A 22,410-nucleotide genomic window follows, 5' to 3' on the forward strand; every position below is an offset into this window, starting at 1 on the left:
CAACACAGGTCACACCAACGCAATGCACCATGGGATGCACTAACATCTTCATGTCTCTGCTCCTCTCACTCATACCACTCTCTCCCTCTCGTAATAGCATCTTCTGCTTGGCAACGGCCATACCACAAGTGTGGTTAGGTTTACAACGAACCATCACTGCGCAACATCAAGTCTCCATGACAACCACTCTTATCTCATTTGCATCGTCTGCTTGCATTATCTACTGATGCCAAATATGGTCACCTTGTTGTTCCCCGCCTCTCTCTGCATCCCCTTTTTAGAACTTCCTCTCCCCCCCCCCCCCCCCCCATTTTCACAACTGTGTGCACTTTGCTTCTAACGTATACTCGCGCACACACACACACACACACACACACACACACACACACACACACGCATACGCACACGCACACACACACACACACACAGACGCAGCCTGTGAGTGTGTGTAAAGAGGAAGTGCCATTAAGTTTGCAGCCTGAGAGATAAGCAGTGAAACAGCTTTTAGAATCAGGAAGTGGGGGTGCTGCAAAGGCTGCTTTCAACAGAAACGAGACTTGCAGCACGCTATCACAATCCTCCCGTGGATTTCACTTCCACACCACACCCCCCCCCCCCCCCCCCCTCCCCGGTATGTCTTCTGTGAAGTCGGTGCGGGCATTTGGCCTCCTCCTCCTCTTCCTCCCCCCCAAAAACGACAGTGTCTATCAAACCATCACTGGAATGTTGAACCAGGCCCCTGAAGCCCACACATACAGCAACACTCAGCAGCACTCAGCACAGAGAAAGAGACGAGCTCAATCACGCTGGACAGCACAGCAGAGAGGAGAGTGCAGAGAGGAGAGTGGGAGGCTAACCAGCATTTCATCAGCAGAAAAAAACACAACATACTGAGCAGGCTGCATGTAATGTGCAACACGCTGCATGTAATGTGCAACACGCTGCATGTAATGTGCAACACGCCACATGATGGCTACCGCGCTGAATTTGCTGAAAGGAATACATCATTGTTAAATCAATTATGAAACCGTGGCATGTTTACCATAAACAAATAAGGTCGAGACAAGTTGCAGCCTCCGTCTCTTTTTCAAAGATGAAACCACGATTCTGCGTGTTGCTTCATGTCACAAACATAATCGCACTACAGACTTGAAGCTTCTAATACCAATACACTGGATATAAGATGAAGTCATCTTCGAAGATTAATTTGACAATTTCAGAGGCATTTCGGTGACTTTTTATGCATTAAAAAGAAAGAATTAAAATGTGGTTCAAAAAGGGGATCTGCACTATTTAGCAATGTCACCATTAAGTTTGATACCATCAAGCAGTGGTTCCCAACGCAGGGGTTTGGACCCCCTATGTGGTCCCAATACATATCTGAAGGGTCACAAGATGCAACCTCTGTCATCTCAAGCCGAGCCACATCGTCTCTCCATCTGGCACGTTGACCTACCCAGGCAGTATCTGGAGAAGCTCTGAGGAGGCATCACAGTCTCTCCTCCTCTGGGCTGCAGGGCTGCTAAGACGCTGGGGATTGGAAGTCAATGAAACCAGGCCTAATTTAGCCTCCGCTGGAATCAGAGTGAGACTCCTTCCCTTTTTAGGGCTCCCTGGACTCTGCAGTCTGCGAGTGGCACTACAGCATTATAGCTACACTCAGGACCTGGAGAGACAGAGAGAGGTGGCAGTCAAACTTTTGTTATATGGACGCTCCATTTGAATTATTACCTCGGTCTAAAAGTCAAAACATGCACTGTGGGAACTATTCCAATGTCATCATTTTATTGTTATTGATGTTATTCACATCAGTCAGTTTGGACACTTTTACAATCGTCTTATCTTTACACCACTTTCAGCAGATGCATGTGCAGCTTGCTCCTGTAAATGACTGACACACATTGCTCACCGTCACAACAGTGTGATTAGGTGTGTGAGTAACTTTGGTGGGTGACTAACTTAACAGCCAGGGCCTGACACCGTGTAGTCTTTAATAACCCCGGTCTGCACTGAAACGAGATGCTGTCAGCCAGCCAGTGTCCGTTTTTTCTCCATCCTGATCTGGCTGATTTTCATGTGATAGAGAGGGAGAGAGAGAGAGAAGGGAGAAAACACTATAATATTCTATTTTAGTAGGTTTAAGAAATTCATTGATTTCCTAGCAATTTGTTTGGTATAAATAAACCTGCAACTAAAAGAACATGACTTGAATTACCTTTCTTAAAAAATCAAATTGAAATTCAACATGTTATTGTGTTTTCTTAAAAGACTAAGAGGTAAAAACAGGCAAGTGGAGGCAGTGGTACTCATGAAAATGATGGACACATTGCTATATATTTACCGTGGCAGTCCATGTATGTAAAATAAATGGATTAGAAGAGGATTACTCATAGAGCCTCCACTCCCTGCCCATCCTTTTGTTTTCTACTTGTGATATGACTACACATAGAAGACAGTGATCACATAAGCCATGGTATAGAATACACAATAGGATTATCTATGCTGGAGAGACTCAGTCTCATCTTCGCCTCCCACCGGCTGTGGGGAGCGCATAAAGACATGGCTGCCGCTTTACTGCAAAGTGTGTGGAATAACCCTGGCAAAAAAAAAAAAAAAAGCGATTCAAACTGACGCTATCCCATTAGTCTACTCAAGGCCCCTGCCTGACCAGCCCGCGTAACGAGGCGATAAAGGCTACTGGGGCAATACCCATTCGGAACTGTTTTTATAAAGAGAATTATTCATGTATCTTGTGTCACGGACGACTATTAATTCAATGACCCCCCCCCCCCCCCCCCCCGCACGAATTGCATATTAAAGCTTTCAGAGAAACTGTAGTGTTGGAGTAAGTCGTTGGCTGGAAGTCGGCCCGTTAATCTAAGATGCTTGTTATCCTGCCTCCTCCAGCCCTCTCACCTCCATGGAGAGAGCAGCTCCATTTGTGAGAATGATGAGGTCAGTAAGCATCATCACCTAAACATGCACCTGAAGCACATTCAGATAACAGCCAGTGGTACAGAAGTAAATAAATAAATTTATGTATAAATGTATCTCTAAATTTATGAATGAAGTAGTCAAATATGAAATACACACTCTTGATCACACATCAGTCACAACATATACTGACAATGTGACGTATTCAGAGGAGGAATGTTGGAGATAAAATAAAAAATACAACTTCTGTAGACTACACGTCGTATAATTCACCTGTAACTCTGGTGTGTGATGCACCCTCTGGGCTAAAAGTACAACATGTATGCTACATGAAGCGATAAAGGATACAACAATGTAAACATTGAAACAGTGTTTAACTGCTGGTCTTTGAGAGATCTCCTCAAAACAGTCCTCGTTCTGTGCAAAAATTGTGAAAATTCAACACACACAAAACCCCAGGCAGTGTCGCGTGTCATATAAATGAGTTATGAATTATCACATTTCGCAGTGTCAAGTAACCTCATCGGGCTGAGGTTACTATGGAAAGAGGGTTCACCTACCAGACATAGGTACACGTCAAAAAACCACTTAGTATCGTAGCAACCAGTGAACTCAACATAGCACCTATTGTAATTCTAAAACTAGCTAAGCTGAGTGCCAGACATAATTATATCTCTCCTCAACCAATCACAGAAGCCTGAGCCATAAATAACAGACTGCTCCCCTACAGAGCACCAGTCTGTGCCGAAAAATCAACAAAGACTTTCTCCAGAAGCTCTCTGCTCACTACTGGACTCAGAGGAGCACACACAGAGAGAGAGAGAGAGAGAGAGAGAGAGAGAGAGAGAGAGAGAGAGAGAGAGAGAGAGAGAGAGACCCATGGGTTTACAAAAAGAAAGAGCAAGAGAGAGGAAAAGAAAAACAAGATGTAGCCTGTGATTACTGAGTCATAATGAAGGCTGTTGGATGGTACTGTGGCCATGAGCTATGTCATTAAAGACGAGCCTACGGGTCTCTATTTGAAACGCTGGCACGCTGGAAGACAAGGACGCATAGCAGCGGATTCAAAAGTCCTTAAAAAGAGATTCTTCAAAAGTTATTGCAACATTTCACAAATATTACACAAACAATCTCAATAGCAGAAGCTCTCCTGCGAGCGGTGAGGGCTCCACTTTCAGGCCTTATTACCCTGTGTGTGTTTCTGCCAGACAGCAGCGCTCTGTGAAACAACTTCGTCCCTTCGGGGGCCTTATATTTAGATTTTACGGCCAACATTGAATTCTGACCCAAGATGTTTTCACACCCAAGTGATTTAAGATGTCACCTCTAACGTGGGCAACAAGTTACGTTCGGATCGCGTCACGTGGCTGGAGGAGGACATTGGTGCACGTGTTCCCTCCGGGTGATGAGCGATGGGAATGTATCTGCACGTAACACACGTTAAAAAGGTCCTCCAACCTCTTAATGTCATGTCACCATTGTCATTGTGGTGACAATGGTGACATGACAAAGCAATGTCTGAGAGATCAGTCAATGTCTCATTTTTCCTAGCTTGCTGCAAGGCTTTTTTTTGTTTGTTTTCGAAACACGTTCACTTTTTAAGGAATGTGATCTTATCAGCGGAGGTGCCGACGCGTCGATCAGGTCTCGTCACATAGCTCCTGAGATTTATAAACACCACACGCCTAAAGCACCATAAGACATCCTCGGCATGTAGCGCATCATAAAAGCAAGATGTCTTCTGCTTTTCTCCTGCCCTCCTTTGCAATTTGTTTTATCTCGCAATTTTTCAGCTGGTATGCCATGAAAAGGGCCAGATGTTTACATTTGTATCATCATGCTGTTATTATTATATGACTATAATTACACATGGTTCAGCAATCAATTGGTAACAGTATCTAATTATCTGTCCCGGTGCCTGAATACTGTTAAATGAATATCCTTTCTGAGGAGCTGAAGGACAGACGTGTTCCTGTGGAGGAGAAGAGACTGTGTGTGACGCTTCAGGCAGAGCAGCCTGACCCCTATTTCAGCTCCCAAGATGTTTTTCTCCAAGCCTCCCTATTGGGATTCTGGTAGCCTACATTCAGTGCTTCAAGGTCGGGCGGCAGTGGCAAATTAAATTACTTGTCCTGTTTTGAGGTGTTGGCACAGGGTCAACTTGGCTAAAAATGATGAGTGCGGAATTCTGAAGGGAGCCACATTTGTTCCCGAGCCTCATGGTGTCGTGTTTGCAAAAGCAAGACGCGGTGATGAGAAGAGCTGAAATCAAAAGCAGTGTATTAAATTCTGCTTTTGTAATCACAAAAAAAAAAATCAATTACCTCTGCTTTCAAATGCACCACTTTACGCTGTTGTACTTTGGGTTTACCCTGCTGCTGGGGGGGGGGGGGGGGGGGGTGGCGTCATGTGAGTGAAGCGACACTACCTTAGGCCACATTTGTTGAAGCACACACCACCTGCTGGGCGTCTTGGGTATGATACGTGGCAACAAAAGGAAATGTTAAAGGCATTTCTCTTATTAATGCTGTTGTTACTGCAGTCGCAATAGATGGCTTTGTGTGTGCCCAACCACAACAGTATCATTTAACAACACTTTACATGGACGTCTTTCACTCAGCCCAGTCTTCATTTCCACCGCCACAATACATTTGTGTCATGTAGGCTTCAGCATCTTGTGTTAGCTGTTAAGAGTTTATCTCTTCGTTGAAGCGGGGCTTGTTATCAGCAGACAAACAGCTTACGCACCACAGAGCGGAATGGGAGGAACGCAGAGTACCTAATGTGCTGTCAAAACAAAAAGACACCAGCAAGCAGACAACTTGATATTATGCTTCTCGCGGCTGCTCGAATATGTGTCCCAGACGTCTGTTTGCAGTGTCACCAAGTCAAGTTAGAGGACGATTTATCACTGAATATTAGATATACTGTATGTGTTTTATCTTACCTCTGTAAGATGAAGTAACGTGGAATCAACCCATGATATAAAGTTCGCTCACCTCCACAATAACACTAACATGACCTCTGAACACACACACACACACTGGTGGTATCTGCACTCTTACCTATGTGAGTAACAAAAGCATCAGAATGGCAAAGCGTGGCCAGCTACAGCATGCAATATTATAATTGTTTTTGTCAGTAAAGATATTGTGCATCTAAATACCTTCATGAGCACATACCCTCAGTGAATCGACGACTCTTGCTCTGAAAGTGTCAATGTGTCTATGACACACATAAGGACATCTAAAGCGAACCTTTATGGAAGGTGTGATATAGAAGTGTATTCAGAGTGTGTTCAGTTAGGTTGTGAAATCATTGACAGTTATAGCCAGCGGTCCTACAGACTTTACATTTTTAATTTACAATTTAACCAGAAGAGGTCAGTAAAACACTGCTTTCCTTCGTGGTTCTTCATTAAGCATGATGCTGGCACTACTCTACACCAGAGAGCAGCAGAGCAGCGCTAAACAGACCGCCTCATACCCTCTCCTCTAAACACTGCACATAGGATGCATGGATGCTCTTACTACACAACTGCTCACACATAACATATGTATAAGTCAACCCACATAAACACAAACACACATTACAGCAGTTATCTGGTTATTCATTGCACTTAACTGTATATGTGTGCACTTTTTAGGTTTGTGTCAATGCAGTAAGGCAGTCTGCGTGAGCCCTAAAATGAGGACATTGGTGTGGAAACTGAGAGGTCTGTTTTGATGTACCTCACATACTAAACAACATCTGGTGCTCCTATGTCTATTTTAGCCATTTTGAGAATTAGTCTGAGTTTAAAGGAGAAGCAGATCACCCTTGACAAAGGTTACGCCTCTCCCCCCAAGTACCTTTTGTTGCTTTACGTTGACAGAGTAGATGAATATTTAACAGGAGGGAAAGTGGTAGGCATCCGATCACTAAGAAGAAAATAACACTGTCCCCATCATGTGACCAGACTTTCAGTGGTCTGATGACGGACTAGATTGCTGCTTTTGATTGGCTGCTTCTTTCTTTGTTGGCCCGATATTGAGCTTTAATGTCAACTTTAAAAGAAGGAGGACATAGGAAGCCTTGTAGACTGTGATGTAGTTGTCTCCACGTAAGTTATATGAATGTTGGGGCTTCTCCACCTAATTTAGGCTCTATGTGTGAACTGTGTGTTTACTGGTCAGATGGGGTTGTTTGGTGGGTTGTATGCCTCTAAGGGAGATGCAGCCAGGGTGGAAATGTGTGCAGGTAGCACCATGGACAGTGAACAGAGGCTTCTACTGGTGATCAGCGCCATGCGGACGGAAATCAGAAAGCTGGAGCTGGAGAACATGGGCCTGAGGAGGACCGCTGGAGCTCATCTCAGGAAGAATGCAACAGTTCCCATCATAACACCAGAATGCAGAGGTAGACCAACTAGTATTGGCACTATGTAGGCTACTGTAAATATGTAGTAATTCATGTTTAGTTTGTGTGGGGTAAGCTACTAAAGGTAGGTTCTGGGTTTAATATTGTGATAGTATCATACTTCCAATGGACTCACCTATTTGCGGTTGTATACATTGTTTTTCTTTCTCTTATTTAGAGAGCATCGTCATGACAGTGAGAAGATATTCCATCTTCCAGCCGTTGGTGAACCTTCGGAACGTGCAATTGGACATGCGGTGGACTGGAAAACAGCAAAGGTGACAGTTAGTAAGTATGGTGTTAAACTCTTGGCCCTATCTGACACTGACAAAAAATGGTCGTTATGCTTTCTGTTTAAAACGTACCCGCTGTTGGGATGGTGGCCTGGCCTTTATTAAGGGATAACGTTAGCCACAGCGTTTACTCTATTTTGACGTTTGAAATAAAGTTTTTCGCCGCCCTCGGTGCTTTTTTGTCAATCCTTTTTCAGTTTTAAGTTATTTTGCCGTTAAAAAAAAGTTCTTAAATACTTAACGTTACAGCTTTTCGTGGAAATATTAATATAACATGTTACAGTTAGCAGATGCTAATTTAACCGCGAAGGTATGTTATCAACCTGTGGAATGCACCTGTCAGTAGAGTTTTCTCTCGCGAGATTTCGGCGTTGCGCAGTGGAGTACAGCCGTCCGCCATCACTGCATACAAGCTAACATTAGCTAAAAACCACTGAGAGGAGAGCGAGTGACAACAACATAACAGAACGACTTATTTCCTGAAGGGGAGGTCACTGAGTGTCCCTGCCGCTTTCCTGGCGTAGAAAGCAAACTAGCAACTGCCTTTCATGTAGTCTTTAAGTCAACTTAGAAACGAAAGTCGTTCTAACTAATCATGTCCAACCTCAAAGGCGGCCCCAAGAAGGACACCAAGATGAGAATACGAGCCTTTCCTGTAAGTATTGTCCGGCTCTGTGAGCGCTGAGACGCTAACTATGAGACTCGAGTACCGGGGATGACGGGTCTCTGTGCTAGCAACTACCTGCTAGCTAGCCGCTCAAACTGGAAAGACATGTCATTGTCACCTGAAAGATGCTATCAGCGAAACAAATTACCCGAAGAACGTCAGCCATTTTAGCAGTTCGGCTTATTTAATGTTTGCTAGCTCCATGGCTTGACAACGTTATCGTCGTTTGACATGAGCTAATGTTAGCATAACGTTAAGGAAACTTCCCTAGTGCCTTGCTAGCAAACGGTAGCTAGCTAAGTAGCGTAGCAGGCCTGATAATGTTGGCTAACTTGACGCTAGCTAAGTTGCGGTCAGTCAGCAAGTATCGTTACGCTATGGTAACGGCCAGCTCTTTTGGATGTTGGTGGTTCGTTGCACCACGCATTTGGCGTAGGCTGTTATAGATGGCAACTACCACATTGTTATGTAGTGCTTCATCTCGAGAGCTAACACAGCTTCAGTTTAACGTGAGACTACAGTAAACATGGCTATGGTATCGTCGTTAGTGTTGTTGACGTCAACCCAGCAGCCTACTGATAGTAACGTACTACTGTCACACAACGATGACACCAACATCTGATGATCACTGTGCTGAACAACATATTCACTCAACAATTATCTGTTATGAGCGCAGTTCTCATATTGTGGGATGTGCAGCCTTGTCTGAGTTGCCTAGCCCTTTTGGAACATCCTTCCATTCCTTGTCGAGATTACTTGTGTGAAACACAGACCAATGCTTTTTCCTCCGTTTGGATATCCAGGGTTGTGAGTGGGTGTCTGGCAGAATGAGTCAGTGAGCAGATGAGTGAGTGAACACAGTTAATCCTTTATCAAATGTTGAGCTTACATGCAAATGCAAGACCACCAGAGTGTAGCAACTACCAAGTGGTGTTGGTCGATATAATAACAAACTTGAATTCAGGGGTTATATTAATGTATCCCATTACAGCTCTTGTATTTCTAGTTGCTATTCAGACTTGCTTATCTTGTGGTCTGAAAACTTTGATTCATGATATTATTTAGAATTGGAATTTGGGCAGGTCAGCTGTCCGTCTAGAGTTACCCATACATACGCTACTTTTAATATACAGATACTGACTCTATTTTTATATTGAATAACATGAGGCTAAAAACTGAATTGGCAGCCTTTGTTACTGAATGAGAGTAAGTGAAACTGAAACACTGAATTTCATAATGACATTGACAAGGAAACTGTATTTAATGTGGATTAGTCACATCTGGTTGACACCTGATCGTCTTCCCTTCAGGTGAGGCTCTGATCAGGTTCATGATCGAGTTTAAGGAGTGAAGAAGGGAAATAATACACTGTGCTTCTCTTTAGTGAGATAACAGGAAACTGACATCCTCACACCTTTATTGTTATTGTGTTTATGGTGAGATACACAGAAAGTGACTCCTAGGTCTTGGCACTTTGGCAAAAAACAATATTTCATGATAAAAAATAATAATTCATGCTTATGTGAAGATACTACAGGGATAATTGTGGTTTGAAGCATCTTGTTTTCATTCAGAAAGTTGAACACAGCAAAGGTGGTAGACACTTGATGGCTGCTTCTCTACCATCTCTATGTTCTATGTACAGCTTTGTTGGTACAGTTTGAGGGAAATGTTTACACCAAGGGTCTTTATGTCTCGGTTTACTGACTTTATTTACCTTATTCAGTCCTTCGTTGTGGACAGTCGTCAAGACCGGATGTTCTGTTCCCTGATTTGCTGGAGTCAATCTTTAGGATTGTAAAGCTTTTCATGCAGTGTGGTCAAGACGAAGGCAATGGGCTGAAGTCTTCAACACAATATGTAATGCATATGGTTTACTTTCTATTGAATTAATATCGCAACACTGCCAATAAAGCATTTTTTGTGTGGCTTTATCTAGCTTTCTCCTAGCTTCTTCCTTAATTAATCCATTTCTGACAGAAATGACATATGTAAGTGTGTGTATATGGTTATGTATACGTTTTAAAATCAGACAGTTTCTGCAGACAGATTTAGAAAGCTGCATTAGTAATTAATAATGTAGAACATCTATTGATTCTGTGTTATGCATATGGATCTTTTCTTTTAACAAATTATCAACTATTTTGTATTTAGTTGTATTGCAACGAATAGTCCTTGACATTAATGGAGATAATGAAGAATAGACATTTTACAAGTAAACCCCCTTTTCTCCCTGCTAGATGACGATGGATGAGAAGTATGTGAACAACATCTGGGACCTCCTAAAGAATGCCATCCAAGAGATCCAGAGGAAGAACAACAGCGGGTTAAGCTTTGAGGAGCTGTACAGGAACGCCTACACCATGGTGCTCCACAAGCACGGGGAGAAGCTCTACACAGGCCTGAGGGAGGTCGTCACAGAGCACCTCATCAACAAAGTAAAGAAACCTTTTCCTCTCCAAAGCTGTTGTTAACACCCCTAACCCCCTCAAATCATTTCACGAGTCTCCTTATGAGTATGACCTGATGTTTATCACACCAGAAATAACTTGATGTGACGTCAATCTGTTTGTGTTTTCAGGTACGGGAAGATGTCTTAAACTCTCTAAATAATAACTTTCTGCAAACACTGAATCAGGCGTGGAATGACCATCAGACTGCCATGGTTATGATCAGAGACATCCTCATGTACATGGTAAATAGGCTTTCTTGTCGTACTCTTTTTGTTTGAATCATTCTGTAGTTGTAGATGCATTACTGTACAAAGATCTTTAACATTTCACAATGCAGCGGTGACTGTTGTTTTGTTTTTTATTCATGTCAATGTTACCAGCATTTCTGTGTTTGTGCTCTGAGTTTTGTTGCCTCTGCAAGTAGATTATGGTGCTTGTAATAATTGTGAAAAATGTTGTGCTTTTCAAGAAATGGCCTTTTTTTTCCAACTGTAGCTGCCCTTCACCTACATCCTATTCTGGACTTTGTAAGGTGCTGTTTTCTTTGTGGTCCTAACAACAATGGGCCTCTGTTGCTGTATTTATTTATTTATTTATTTATTTTGGAAAACTGGCAGGACATGCAGGCTAAACAATGGCACAAGCAGTACAGAGACGACACAGCTCTCCTGGGGTTCTTTTGTTTTGTATTCTCCTTTTTCCTGTCCTGGCTTTACCCCGGACAGTTGGCTTCCCGGTGTTTAACTACGGCAGACTGTGCAATGAGAGCAGCTTCCTGTTTGTACCTGCCTGCTGACCTCTAGAGGAGAGCCAGACAGATGCAGCAAGTGTGACTTCACTCTTCTCCCCCGGTGTATTTACCTTTTTGTTTTTCTGGAAGCCACTGCGCCTCTCTTTCGGCCCTGGAACAATATTTGTTTTTCTAGGAGAGGTAGGGCGGTTGTACTTTGTCATGCATAGTTCATTCATGTTAATGCTGAGCATGCTCTTTAATTATGTATTTAATTTTAGCTCCTGTTATCTGGTATATACATTTAACATACTAATCTTTTAAATACAAACAGTGGTTTATATCTCGTTTCTTAAGATTCTGTTAACATGCATAATGTTTGTATGAAGGTTGTTGAGTCAGTTTGGGCCACAGTGCTGCTTTCCATATATGCTGTATTCAGGCTCTTTTTCACCTCCGTGCTCTCTCGTCTCCCAGGACCGGGTCTACGTTCAACAAAACAACGTGGAGAATGTGTACAACCTCGGCCTCATCATATTCAGAGACCAGGTGGTGCGCTACGGCTGCATCCGAGACCACCTACGTCAGACGCTACTGGACATGATCGCTCGCGAGAGGAAGGGAGAGGTTGTCGACAGGTATGCAGGAGTACTACTTCACAAGGATTACTCCAGGGTGCTCCGTGTTCTGGTTGAACTTAGAAAGTTTCATGTCTTATATCATATGTTTCAGCCCACTATTTTATCATCCTCTGCAGGGGCGCCATCAGAAACGCCTGCCAGATGCTGATGATTCTCGGCCTGGACGGCAGGTCTGTGTATGAGGAGGACTTTGAAGGTCCCTTCTTAGATATGTCAGCGGAATTCTTCCAGGTAAGTCTGTGGTAGGTTGTTGGTGTCTTTATTTTAACCACTGAAAATCTTTGCAATGGATAATCCCATAATATCTGCTTATTCAGATGGAGAGCCAAAAGTTCCTAGCAGAAAACAGTGCCAGTGTCTACATCAAGAAGGTAGAGGCCAGAATCAATGAAGAGATCGAGCGAGTAATGCACTGCCTAGACAAGTCTACAGAGGAGCCCATTGTCAAGGTGGTGGAGAGGGAGCTCATTTCTAAGCACATGAAGACCATCGTGGAGATGGAGAACTCTGGCCTCGTCCATATGCTCAAGAACGGCAAGACAGAAGGTAACATCGTTGCCGATTTAATGTCAAAGCATTGCATTTATATTTCAAAATTAAGAATTGCAAAGTTGTCTTTTTTTCTACTTGTTTCTCATATGTTTTCCCCCACCGTGTCTCCCTCTCAGACCTGGCGTGCATGTACAAGCTGTTCAGTCGTGTGCCAAACGGCCTGAAAACTATGTGCGAGTGCATGAGCTCTTACCTGAGGGAGCAAGGCAAAGCGCTAGTGTCCGAAGAGGGAGAGGGCAAGAACCCTGTCGACTATATTCAGGTATGTCCAAAAACACAAGTTTATGTCTCGAGATATCAGTGAGCCCAACTTGCCATTGTGATTGAGAGGGAAACGTGTTATTACACCACTTCTTTGTAACTGCCTCCTCAACAGGGCCTGCTAGACCTGAAGATACGATTTGATCGATTCCTCCTCGAGTCCTTCAACAACGACAGACTTTTCAAACAAACCATAGCAGGAGACTTTGAGTATTTCCTCAACCTCAACTCCCGCTCACCAGAGTACCTATCACTCTTTATTGATGACAAGCTCAAGAAGGGTGTGAAAGGGGTATGAATCTTCTTTTTTTTTTTTATAACGCACGGCTTATATTTCTACATTTGTGTGCCCTCCAAGAAATCTGCTTTTTTTTGTTTTTGCGTGTCTTGTACATTTCCTCATTCTTTTTCCACCCTGTCGTGTTTGACCAGTTGACAGAACAGGAGGTGGAGTCCATCCTCGACAAGGCCATGGTGTTGTTCCGGTTTATGCAAGAGAAGGATGTGTTTGAAAGGTACTACAAGCAGCATCTGGGCCGCAGGCTCCTCAGCAACAAGAGTGTGTCAGACGACTCGGAGAAGAACATGATCTCCAAGCTCAAGGTAAAAGACGTTCTGGTAACGGATGCACTGTATGTGCATATCCCTCGTACCGCTCGCTTTCTTCCTCTCTGCTGTTGCCCTTCGCCCCATCTTAAGTCCTCCGTCAGCAGTTTGAACTCCCTGTTCGGTCTTTCTCCTTTGCAGACAGAATGCGGCTGTCAGTTCACCTCGAAACTGGAAGGGATGTTCAGAGACATGAGCATATCCAACACGACCATGGATGAGTTCAGGCAACACATACAGACCACGTCGGTAAGACAGTCGGACCTCTTTACAGAGAAACCAAGCAGAAATGTGTCTTATCGTAATGGAAGAACTTTTAAATCTCAGGATTTGAAGCGAGTCTTTAATCAGAATGTTGTGTACCAGTTATTCTGTTGAGATGTAATAACTGTTCAGTCATGCTCTGTCAACATGTGTTTGTGAGATAAATTCCGAAAAAAAATGTCCATGCGTCTCATTCAGGCATCTCTAAGTGGTGTGGACCTCACAGTAAGAGTGCTAACTACTGGCTACTGGCCCACACAGTCGGCAACACCTAAATGCACCATCCCCCCCTCCCCCAGACACGCCTTTGAAGTCTTTAGAAGGTAATGCTCTTTAATTCACCTGAATGTTTCACTGAACAGAGGGAGGCTCGGTGTCGTTCCGTGTGGTTTCTAAAGGTCTTGCTGTTATTTTGTAGGTTTTACCTCGCTAAGCACAGTGGTAGGCAGCTAACACTGCAGCACCATATGGGCGGGGCCGACCTAAACGCAACTTTCTACGGAACTATTAAAAAGGTAGATGAAAAACGCCATTTGCCTTTTTTATTATTATTATTATAAACCGCTTCGATCAAGAATGAGTGATGGTGTTGAGTATATTTCCTAAGTTTGTAGTTTACATTTACCTTCCCCTTCTACTTCCTCTGCAGGAGGACGGCTCAGAGGTGGGTGTGGGAGGAGCTCAGGTGACGGGCTCTAACACCCGGAAGCACATACTGCAGGTCTCCACTTTCCAGATGACCATCCTCATGCTCTTCAACAACAGAGAAAAGTGCACATTCGAGGTGGGGACACGTCGGCTGTCATAATCTCGTCTTTGTCGAGGTTATTTTTGGCTAACTTATATGACTTGCATGCATTCTTCTATGCGAGGACTTTACAATATTCTTCTGTCGGCCATCTAAAGGAGATCCAGCAGGAGACGGATATCCCTGAGCGGGAGTTGGTGCGAGCGCTGCAGTCTTTGGCCTGCGGGAAGCCAACACAGAGAGTTCTCACCAAGGAGCCCAAGTCTAAGGAGATCGAGAGCGGCCACGTGTTTACAGTTAATGATCAGTTTACTTCCAAACTGCACCGAGTCAAAATACAGACAGGTGGGCAAAGTTTGTGTTCAACACGTACTGTCACTACAGCAACAAGTCTCACCTCCCTTCTGTCCAACACGGTGTACTGTGTTTTTGATCAGAGGATACAATATTCGTCCTTTCTATAGGATAAAATGGGCCTTTCCTACATCCTCTCTTCAAAAGTACATTGTGACATCAAGCTGGGGGGGACTCTTCCTTTCTGTAATATTCAAAATAGTGCCTTGAGAGATTTTCAACATTTGGTCCTTGCACCTCATCTTGTCCCTGTATCCTACTCTCCCAGTTGCTGCTAAACAAGGGGAATCCGACCCCGAAAGGAAAGAGACGCGGCAGAAAGTGGATGACGACAGGAAGCATGAGATCGAGGCGGCCATCGTCCGGATCATGAAGTCAAGGAAGAAGATGCAGCACAACATCCTGGTGGCTGAGGTAAGGAGCTCCTCGTGAGAATGCATAGTTTGGTCCATTTCTCTTTAACAATGGACAGCAATTTGGTTTCCCCATCTTCAAAATGTTTGTTATTGTGGCTGTGTTCTGCCATTTTGCTTACCCGCTGTGACTTTGTGTCCTCAGGTAACTCAGCAGCTACGGTCACGTTTTCTTCCGAGCCCTGTCGTAATTAAAAAGCGTATAGAAGGACTAATAGAAAGAGAATACCTGGCAAGGACGCCAGAAGATCGCAAAGTATACACCTACGTTGCATAGAAGAGGAACTGTGGATGAGAGGAGGAAGAGACTGGACGGGGGTGGGGTGGCGAGAGGGGGGGGGGGGGGGTATGGGATTTGTTTGTTTTCTTTGGACTGTTACGCATGGACTGGAAGTTTCTTTTAAAGACAAATGCTGGGAACCTGATTCATCCTCCCTTACAAAAACACAGTAAACGAACATAAATGGGAATAAAAATGTCGGCGCAGAAATTCAATCCATCAAAACTTGTAGATGATTTTTAAATTGGGCCCAGTCTTCCTATTCCCTGAGTTTTAACATGGATGGATCCAGCTTCAAGCTTTTCACTGTTTTACCCTTGTAGAGATCAAACTTGCAAAGAATCCCTTGGGAAAATGTGAATGCACCACATCATTTTTTTGTTTCAATACTGTATAAAAAATAATAAAATTATTAAAACAGCAAATGTGGATTGTTACAAAGCGAAAAATAAAAATGAGTATTGTTGCTCTAGTTTTTCACAGAAATAGTCTGATCTGCTACATTACTCTCCGATCCTCATTGAGCATTTCAGTCGGTATGAAAACATCAAAACTAGAGTAAAGGGCTCACAGCACTGTTATCTGCTGCGGTACTTGAAGAAAAGTATTTTTTAATTTGTTCTTTGAGGATTGAGAAATTTGAATGGGAGCAGATGACTAATGTGTCAAATTACAGCCATTGGACTGTTCCATTTTAATTCAATTAAAGCAAATGTCCAACCGTTTCAAATGTGTCCTAGGAAAGCAGTCTCTACTGCACGTCTCAGATGTGAGCGCCGTGCAGACAGCGATCAACTTTTCGGTATTAGCCACAAGTTATAGAATCTAAATCACATTCAGCAGATAAACATAGATCTTGCTTTATTGTCGAGATAATAAACGGGCGCTCAGTAACTAATGAGACATTCAATCCAAATCAATGACTTTCGTCTTTAAGTCAATAGTTTGACACGCAGTGAAAGTTCCTGTTGCTATCACAGGTAACTAAAGCGATGCACTGTGCTAAACATGTGGCTGTGTGGAATAAAGAGGCAGACTGAAAGAGAAACAAATGTATCTGATTGCAACTAATGCTTTAATGGCTCAGTTACATGTAGTGTAACATTTATAATCAGAATATTCAGACAAGTTGAGGTCTGGAAGGCGAAGCTCTACATCAGGTTTTCAGTGAAGGATCGGCCCAAATTCTCCATCTGAGTCATGAACACCTGAATATCTTCAGCAGAGCTGTGAGTCCAGGCCAGAGGCAGGTGGGCCGGAACGGGCGTACGATCTGCAACACAAACAGTCCGTCAGAATGAAAGAGACGCATCTCTGTGTGTGTCGTGGAGAAAGCGGTCACACTTGGTGCTCTTGACCTTGGAAGAACTGCCCGCTGCGTGTTCTGGCAGCAGCTCGAGACGAGGCCAACCACACAACGGTGTCGGCTCCTTGCTCGGCACTGCGCAGCCGCTCCCCCATCATCTGGTGGAACTGAGGCATTGATGTAGAAACAGCTGGAAACGAGAGAGAGAGGGTTGGTGGTGTGTGTGTGTATCTTTGGTTAATACTGTATTACTAATGAACAGTGACTGAATGTTTTTATCATTTCATATTTTATCTACCTCATGTCCTCCGTTTGATAGGTCTAAATCACAGCTATTATATATATATTAATTTAGGTATAAAGACATGTTTATATTTGAGTTTATGGTCATATTTTGTGCGTTATCGGCTCAAGAAGAGAGCAAACTTTTGCGGTCGGAGGACAGCCAGACACCTGCACACTGTCCACTTCACTTGCATTCAGAACGTTGTTCATAAACATATCTTTTAAAAAGTACCCTGATGGAGATGTATGGACCGAAACGTTAATAAACATCTCTGAGTCCAAGTGAACAGGACAGTGAGAGGAAGTCTTGTACTATAGTGTGTTATGGGTTCAAAGTTTGCTGAATGTTTAAAACAACCAGTGGAAGAAGTATTCAGATCTTTTACTTACGTAGAAGTTAAAATACCACAATTTAATAATTAAAGTCCTTCATTCAAAACCTTACAAAAGGAAAACTATGAGAGTAATATCAGTAAAATGTAATTACATAAGTATAATAGTGAAACAGCCAAAATGGGCGCTGTCATTATTACATGTTATAATAGCTGTATTATTATTATTATTTACACATTGACATGTTTCATTTTAATATTGTAGCTGAGTCCAGCAGATTTTCAATTGTACTCATTGTTTTGCGTGGCTTTATTTACTGTGTAGCCATGCCTTAGATCAGATTGTTGTTTGTATGTTGCTGTAGCACCACCATCAGGACCATTGCCACTATATTTGAGGGACAAGACAGCTGTACAATATATGTATATGATTTTTTTTTTGGCCTGCAGAAACAACAGTCTTTAGGCCATTTGGACCAGCTGCCTATCAGTACCTGCAGTATCTACCCAGCCTGGGTGCATCGCAGAAAAGTGAATGTCTGGGTTAGCTTGGGCCCACTCTTGTGTCAGCACCACCTGCTGTCTCTGAGGAGAAACATCACATGGTTGCATCAGCTCAGAAATATGCCAACAGTATCCACTACTACTGTCCATGCATGTTGCATTACTATCTGTTTTCCTCTCTTCATCCACATTACACGGATAAATCCCAACGCAGTGAGACGGATAACGTTACTAAATATAACTCCAACTCCTGTTTTGTAACCTGGATCATACCACCCCCCCCCCCCCCCCCCCTCCCTCCCTCCCTCCCCCAACCTTGTTCTGGGCATAGACCATGACACCATCAAAGTAGTCCTTCTCTGACTGCAAGTCGTCGACTCTGAGTTTGTGGACCAGCATGCCTCCTGAGGACACAGTGATCTAACAGGCAGGGAGAAAAGAGGCCCAGTGTGCTGAGACAACAGCCACTGCAGCTCGGACAAAAGTGCCATTATGCACATGATGCAGAGGAGCACTTTGTGTGTGTGTGTGTGTGTGTGTGTTTTCATACCACCCTTGGATCCCGGCTCTTCTGTAGAAGTGGTATGAGAGTCTGCGTAAGGATGAACACCCCTAGAGAGATGGAGAAGAGGCAAACTTCAGACTGTGCATGTGTACGGCAGCATGGCCTTCTGTGACCATCACAATGAGGGGCTCACCCATAGTGTTGGTGGCAAAGTTCTTCTCCAGGCCCTCAGCGTTCACCTCTCTCTTGTGCACCATGCACCCTGCGTTATTTATCTGTCGTGAAGGAAATTGTCAGATCAAACAGGATCAGTTTGTGAAGACCGATTTAGGATGAATATTAAAGGAGACTGGTGACGCATACCAACACGTTCAAGGCTGGATACTGCCCCTTGAAGGCCTCTGCGAACTCCCAGACTTTGTGTGTCTCTGACATGTCCACAATGTGGACGTGTACCTCCTAGAATAACCAGATGAGCATCAGTCTCACATGGGATTCGTCACGTTTAGTGTCAGTTCGAGGCCAACAACACTCACCGTGTTGCCAGACTCACTGACAATGTCCGCCCTGGCCTCTTCTGCTTTATATTTGTTCCTGCACACCATGTGGACGGTCCCACCTGGAAAAAAACAGCAAAGTTTGAATTCTATCATTATAGAAGAAGGCAGAGACCATACCTCGGCAGCGGTTTACCTTTCTGGGCTATGGCCATGGCTGTTGCCCGGCCAATCCCACTGTTGGCTCCGGTGATCATGAAGGACCGTCCCACCACGGACACATCCAGGTCTTGGGGCTTGAAGTCTTTTAATGCTGCCTCATATCCTTTCCTTAAAGGCACACGGGAAATACATATGAGCAGTTTCTCTCTCTCCACATCTTAGCTCCAGTAGAGTCAGGTGATCCTCAATACACCCCAGCTGTCAATGGAACCATTGTAATTGTGCATAAAGGCCAGTCTGTGCATTGATGTGTGCCATACGGTCAGACCGTTGGTATTCCTCTGTTCAGCAGTCTTTAGGCTTAAACGAATGACACCAAATACATTTTTACAGATAATGCATTTTACATATTTTGACAACCAACAAGCAGGACTGACAATTTATTGAAATCATGTAGCCCACACAGAGTGACAAAGCATCCTCTGCCAGCTATTTCATCTCTAGATAACCTCCTTAAGGACTCAGTGTGATGACTGACCTTGTATATTGGTGGATTCCATTCAGAAACCAGACGGCATTCCGGTACAGAGACATGTTATCAAGTGAATAATAAAAAATCCAAGAAGTGTTCTAGCTTTGGCGGTCCTTGTCAATCGCTGTGACGGATCAGCGTCACATGAAGCAGGCGGAGGGAGGAGGGAGCGCTTGCTGCTCTCTGCGCTCTGCCGACTCTGCGTGGGAACAACACTTGAGACGCTCACCCTGATAAAAGTCAAGTCGCATTTAAAGTTGTATCAGCTCATTCACGAAAAGGGCTTTGCACCGATCACGTGGGACATATTTAAAAAGGTTGTGACGGGCTGCACCTCTGCAACACAATCCGGCAACAACCAATCCGGACGGGTGTGAGGGGCGGTGACGCGTCCGGCAGGCGGGCGGAGTTATAACCAACTTTCACGCCGGACCGGAGTGAGCGACGGATAGAGATGCGTTCAGCCGAACCAGCTGACCCTTTGTGAGGGTTAAAGTGCTTCTTTTTTTTCTTTTTCTTTTTAATACTTTGATAACGTTTATAGCTCTTTGCGCGGCCTCAACATGGTGAGTGTTTGGTGGTCGTTTTCTACGCATGACTGTTAGCGTCAGGCTGTTCACCTGTTGCACCTGTTTGTCGCTGTCAGGTAGCTAAAAGCTAGGAACTACACTTCCGCACCACTTCCTTCTACACCGAGGCCCGTTCGTTCGCATCAGGGCGCCGTGCAGCAGCTGTGTGTGGTTTTATTCCGTGTGCGTGTCGGTTTAATTGTGTTTTATCGCTTGTGTTCATTTAAAGCGACAGCCGGAAGTGAAGTGTACGTTTCCTCAACCGGCCTCAGTCAAACCGGTTTCGTGACTTTGCGTCGAGCCCTGCCCTGGTGGCAGTGTAATGCTTTCCATATTGATTTTCCTTTGGGTTGACAGAGAGGCCACGCACACTAACCTGGAGATACCAGTGTTTGCCTTGTTGTAGGCCTGCTGTTTTTCTAGTAGCCTATTATGTGGTTTTATTATCATGATGTATCTATCTGGCTGTATTGTTCTTTTTCTGGTGACTTTGCAGTGCAAAACAGATTCTACTTTTACACTTTTCCTAAAATGGCTACAAAGCTAGAACAAAATATAACATAGAACATACATAAAGTATGGAACGTTGTGTACAGTGTGAACTGTACACAACGTTCCATACTTTATGTATTTTGTCGTGACAGTAAATAGGAAACATCTTGTGCATTATAATGTCCACACTTGCTGATAGTCCACTCTGACTTATCTGCTTATAGTCCACTCTGACTTATCTCTTTTGGGGGATTTTTTGTTTGTGTGGGTTTAAATGATCTCTCACAGATTTCACTCAGAGGTGCAACACACCACCCCACGTTATTAATAAATACTTAAACTATTGATTCCTCTTACGTCAACAATGAGAGGAAGACTCAAAGGAATCAGTGTGTTTCCAATAGAGATCGGGTAACATTAATCTCCATTTTGATACGTAGCCATATGTATGTCCAATGCTAGGAAGCGCATTCTGTAAACATCCTTAGCGCTCTTGAAAACTGGAGAGGAAAATCCTCCTAAAACGACTTGTTCTTTCGTCGTTTGTTGACCCTCACATTTCTGCCTGTGGAGCCTTCTTTCCCCCCCTTTGGTGATGTGTTTGTTCAGTGGAGTTACTCTGTAATGAGTCATGACAACAGGAAACCACTCGTTTGACCCTTGCTTGCTGTGTTAGACAGTAGTTAATGATGTCCTCTGAAGACTTTGTGCCGATACACGCGTGTGCTCTGTCTGTGCCGTTAGATCCGCTTCTTGCTCCTCTTCAGTCGCCAGGGGAAGCTGCGTCTGCAGAGGTGGTTCACGCCCATATCGGAACGTGAGAAGAAGAAGATCATCCGGGACATGACCACGATGGTGTTGGCACGGCAGCCGCGCTCCTGCAACTTCCTGCACTGGAAAGACCTGAAGGTTATTTACAAGAGGTGGGTGCTGCCCCTGCTTGTTTGTTCATCTAGTTCAAAGGACTTTATCTGCTTCTGAAGCAGCAGCAGTCTAGTTACACCTGCTGCATGTGTGTTTTATAACTCTTCACTGTGTCACCTTTTCCTCAGGTATGCCAGCTTGTATTTCTGCTTGGCCATTGACAACCAGGAGAATGAGCTGATAGCCCTGGAGGTTATCCAACGCTACGTGGAGCTGCTGGACAAATACTTTGGCAATGTATTTCACCGTGTCTCACCCTCTTTGATTCAATATGCAGCTGTAGCCTGTTATAATGTGACGGTACTGTTGAACTAGTCAGTAAATATCGGATCAAAACGTCTGTTTTTAATGTAAAAAATGTAAGTAACGCAAGTACATTCTGCACTGTTTTGTGTAATGATGACGATCCCCTCCCCCTCCCCTCCCCTCAGGTGTGTGAGCTGGACATCATCTTTAACTTTGAGAAGGCCTATTTTATCCTGGATGAGTTTCTAATTGGAGGGGAAATACAAGAAACCTCCAAGCAAATGGTGAATCGCGCCATTGAAGCCTCCGACATGCTACAGGAGGTGAGATGCGCCGACGCACACACACACGCTCTCATGCACAACACAATCTTGCATCTGTGGTGTGAGCATGTATCGACAAGATTTCTTTTTTTTTTTAAATGGACGCTTTTTTTTTTTTTATGTAGTTTAGTGTTGATTG

General features: G+C 43.9%; 3 protein-coding genes across 4 annotated transcripts in view; 2 read left to right on the forward strand and 1 right to left on the reverse strand.

Annotated features, from left to right (window-relative positions):
* The first annotated feature begins 8,026 nt into the window (after window positions 1-8,026).
* On the forward strand, window positions 8,027-16,019 carry LOC306788893 (cullin-3-like). Of its 2 annotated transcripts, none has more exons than XM_079284578.1 (16): window positions 8,027-8,280; window positions 10,533-10,730; window positions 10,874-10,987; window positions 11,953-12,113; window positions 12,233-12,347; window positions 12,434-12,662; window positions 12,785-12,930; window positions 13,045-13,221; window positions 13,362-13,532; window positions 13,677-13,784; window positions 13,998-14,122; window positions 14,218-14,314; window positions 14,449-14,583; window positions 14,706-14,892; window positions 15,170-15,315; window positions 15,460-16,019. In XM_079284578.1, the coding sequence occupies exons 1-16, from the start codon at window positions 8,221-8,223 to the stop codon at window positions 15,589-15,591; spliced, it is 2,301 nt and encodes a 766-aa protein (XP_079140704.1). In that variant the 5' UTR covers window positions 8,027-8,220; the 3' UTR covers window positions 15,592-16,019. The 2 variants fall into 2 exon arrangements, with proteins under 2 accessions (XP_079140704.1, XP_079140703.1); XM_079284577.1 differs by having other exon boundaries at window positions 14,218-14,313; window positions 14,445-14,583.
* Window positions 16,020-16,660: 641 nt separating this feature from the next.
* Window positions 16,661-20,039, reverse strand: dhrs12lb (dehydrogenase/reductase (SDR family) member 12-like b). The gene is made up of 10 exons (XM_079284596.1): window positions 19,724-20,039; window positions 19,220-19,353; window positions 19,063-19,145; window positions 18,890-18,985; window positions 18,720-18,801; window positions 18,572-18,633; window positions 18,337-18,441; window positions 18,012-18,102; window positions 16,953-17,090; window positions 16,661-16,867 (listed from the first exon to the last, which is right to left on the reverse strand). Exons 1-10 carry the CDS (start codon window positions 19,777-19,779, stop codon window positions 16,746-16,748), a joined length of 969 nt encoding a protein of 322 aa, XP_079140722.1. The 5' UTR covers window positions 19,780-20,039; the 3' UTR covers window positions 16,661-16,745.
* A 106-nt stretch (window positions 20,040-20,145) lies between these two features.
* ap1s3b (adaptor related protein complex 1 subunit sigma 3b) overlaps window positions 20,146-22,410 on the forward strand; it is a 2,904-nt gene continuing 639 nt past the window's right edge. The window contains exons 1-4 of the mRNA XM_079284441.1: window positions 20,146-20,283; window positions 21,523-21,701; window positions 21,831-21,939; window positions 22,134-22,271. Coding sequence (XP_079140567.1) covers window positions 20,281-20,283; window positions 21,523-21,701; window positions 21,831-21,939; window positions 22,134-22,271 — 429 coding nt within the window. The 5' untranslated portion in view covers window positions 20,146-20,280. The remainder of the gene's footprint in view (window positions 20,284-21,522; window positions 21,702-21,830; window positions 21,940-22,133; window positions 22,272-22,410) is intronic.

The sequence above is a fragment of the Melanostigma gelatinosum genome (assembly GCF_949748355.1).
Source record: "Melanostigma gelatinosum genome assembly, chromosome: 15".
In the NCBI taxonomy this organism is placed as follows: domain Eukaryota; kingdom Metazoa; phylum Chordata; class Actinopteri; order Perciformes; family Zoarcidae; genus Melanostigma; species Melanostigma gelatinosum.

Bases quoted from the DNA above. Each gene is read 5' to 3' on its own strand.
- LOC306788893 (XM_079284577.1), top strand. From the start codon at position 8,221: ATGTCCAACCTCAAAGGCGGCCCCAAGAAGGACACCAAGATGAGAATA. The intron at 12,348-12,433 runs GTAAGTCTGTGG...CTGCTTATTCAG, and splicing joins TGTCAGCGGAATTCTTCCAG to ATGGAGAGCCAAAAGTTCCT. The intron at 13,222-13,361 runs GTATGAATCTTC...GTGTTTGACCAG, and splicing joins TCAAGAAGGGTGTGAAAGGG to TTGACAGAACAGGAGGTGGA.
- dhrs12lb (XM_079284596.1), bottom strand. From the start codon at position 19,779: ATGTCTCTGTACCGGAATGCCGTCTGGTTTCTGAATGGAATCCACCAA. The intron at 19,146-19,219 runs GTAAACCGCTGC...GTTTTTTTCCAG, and splicing joins CATGGCCATAGCCCAGAAAG to GTGGGACCGTCCACATGGTG. The intron at 18,986-19,062 runs GTGAGTGTTGTT...TGGTTATTCTAG, and splicing joins TCAGTGAGTCTGGCAACACG to GAGGTACACGTCCACATTGT.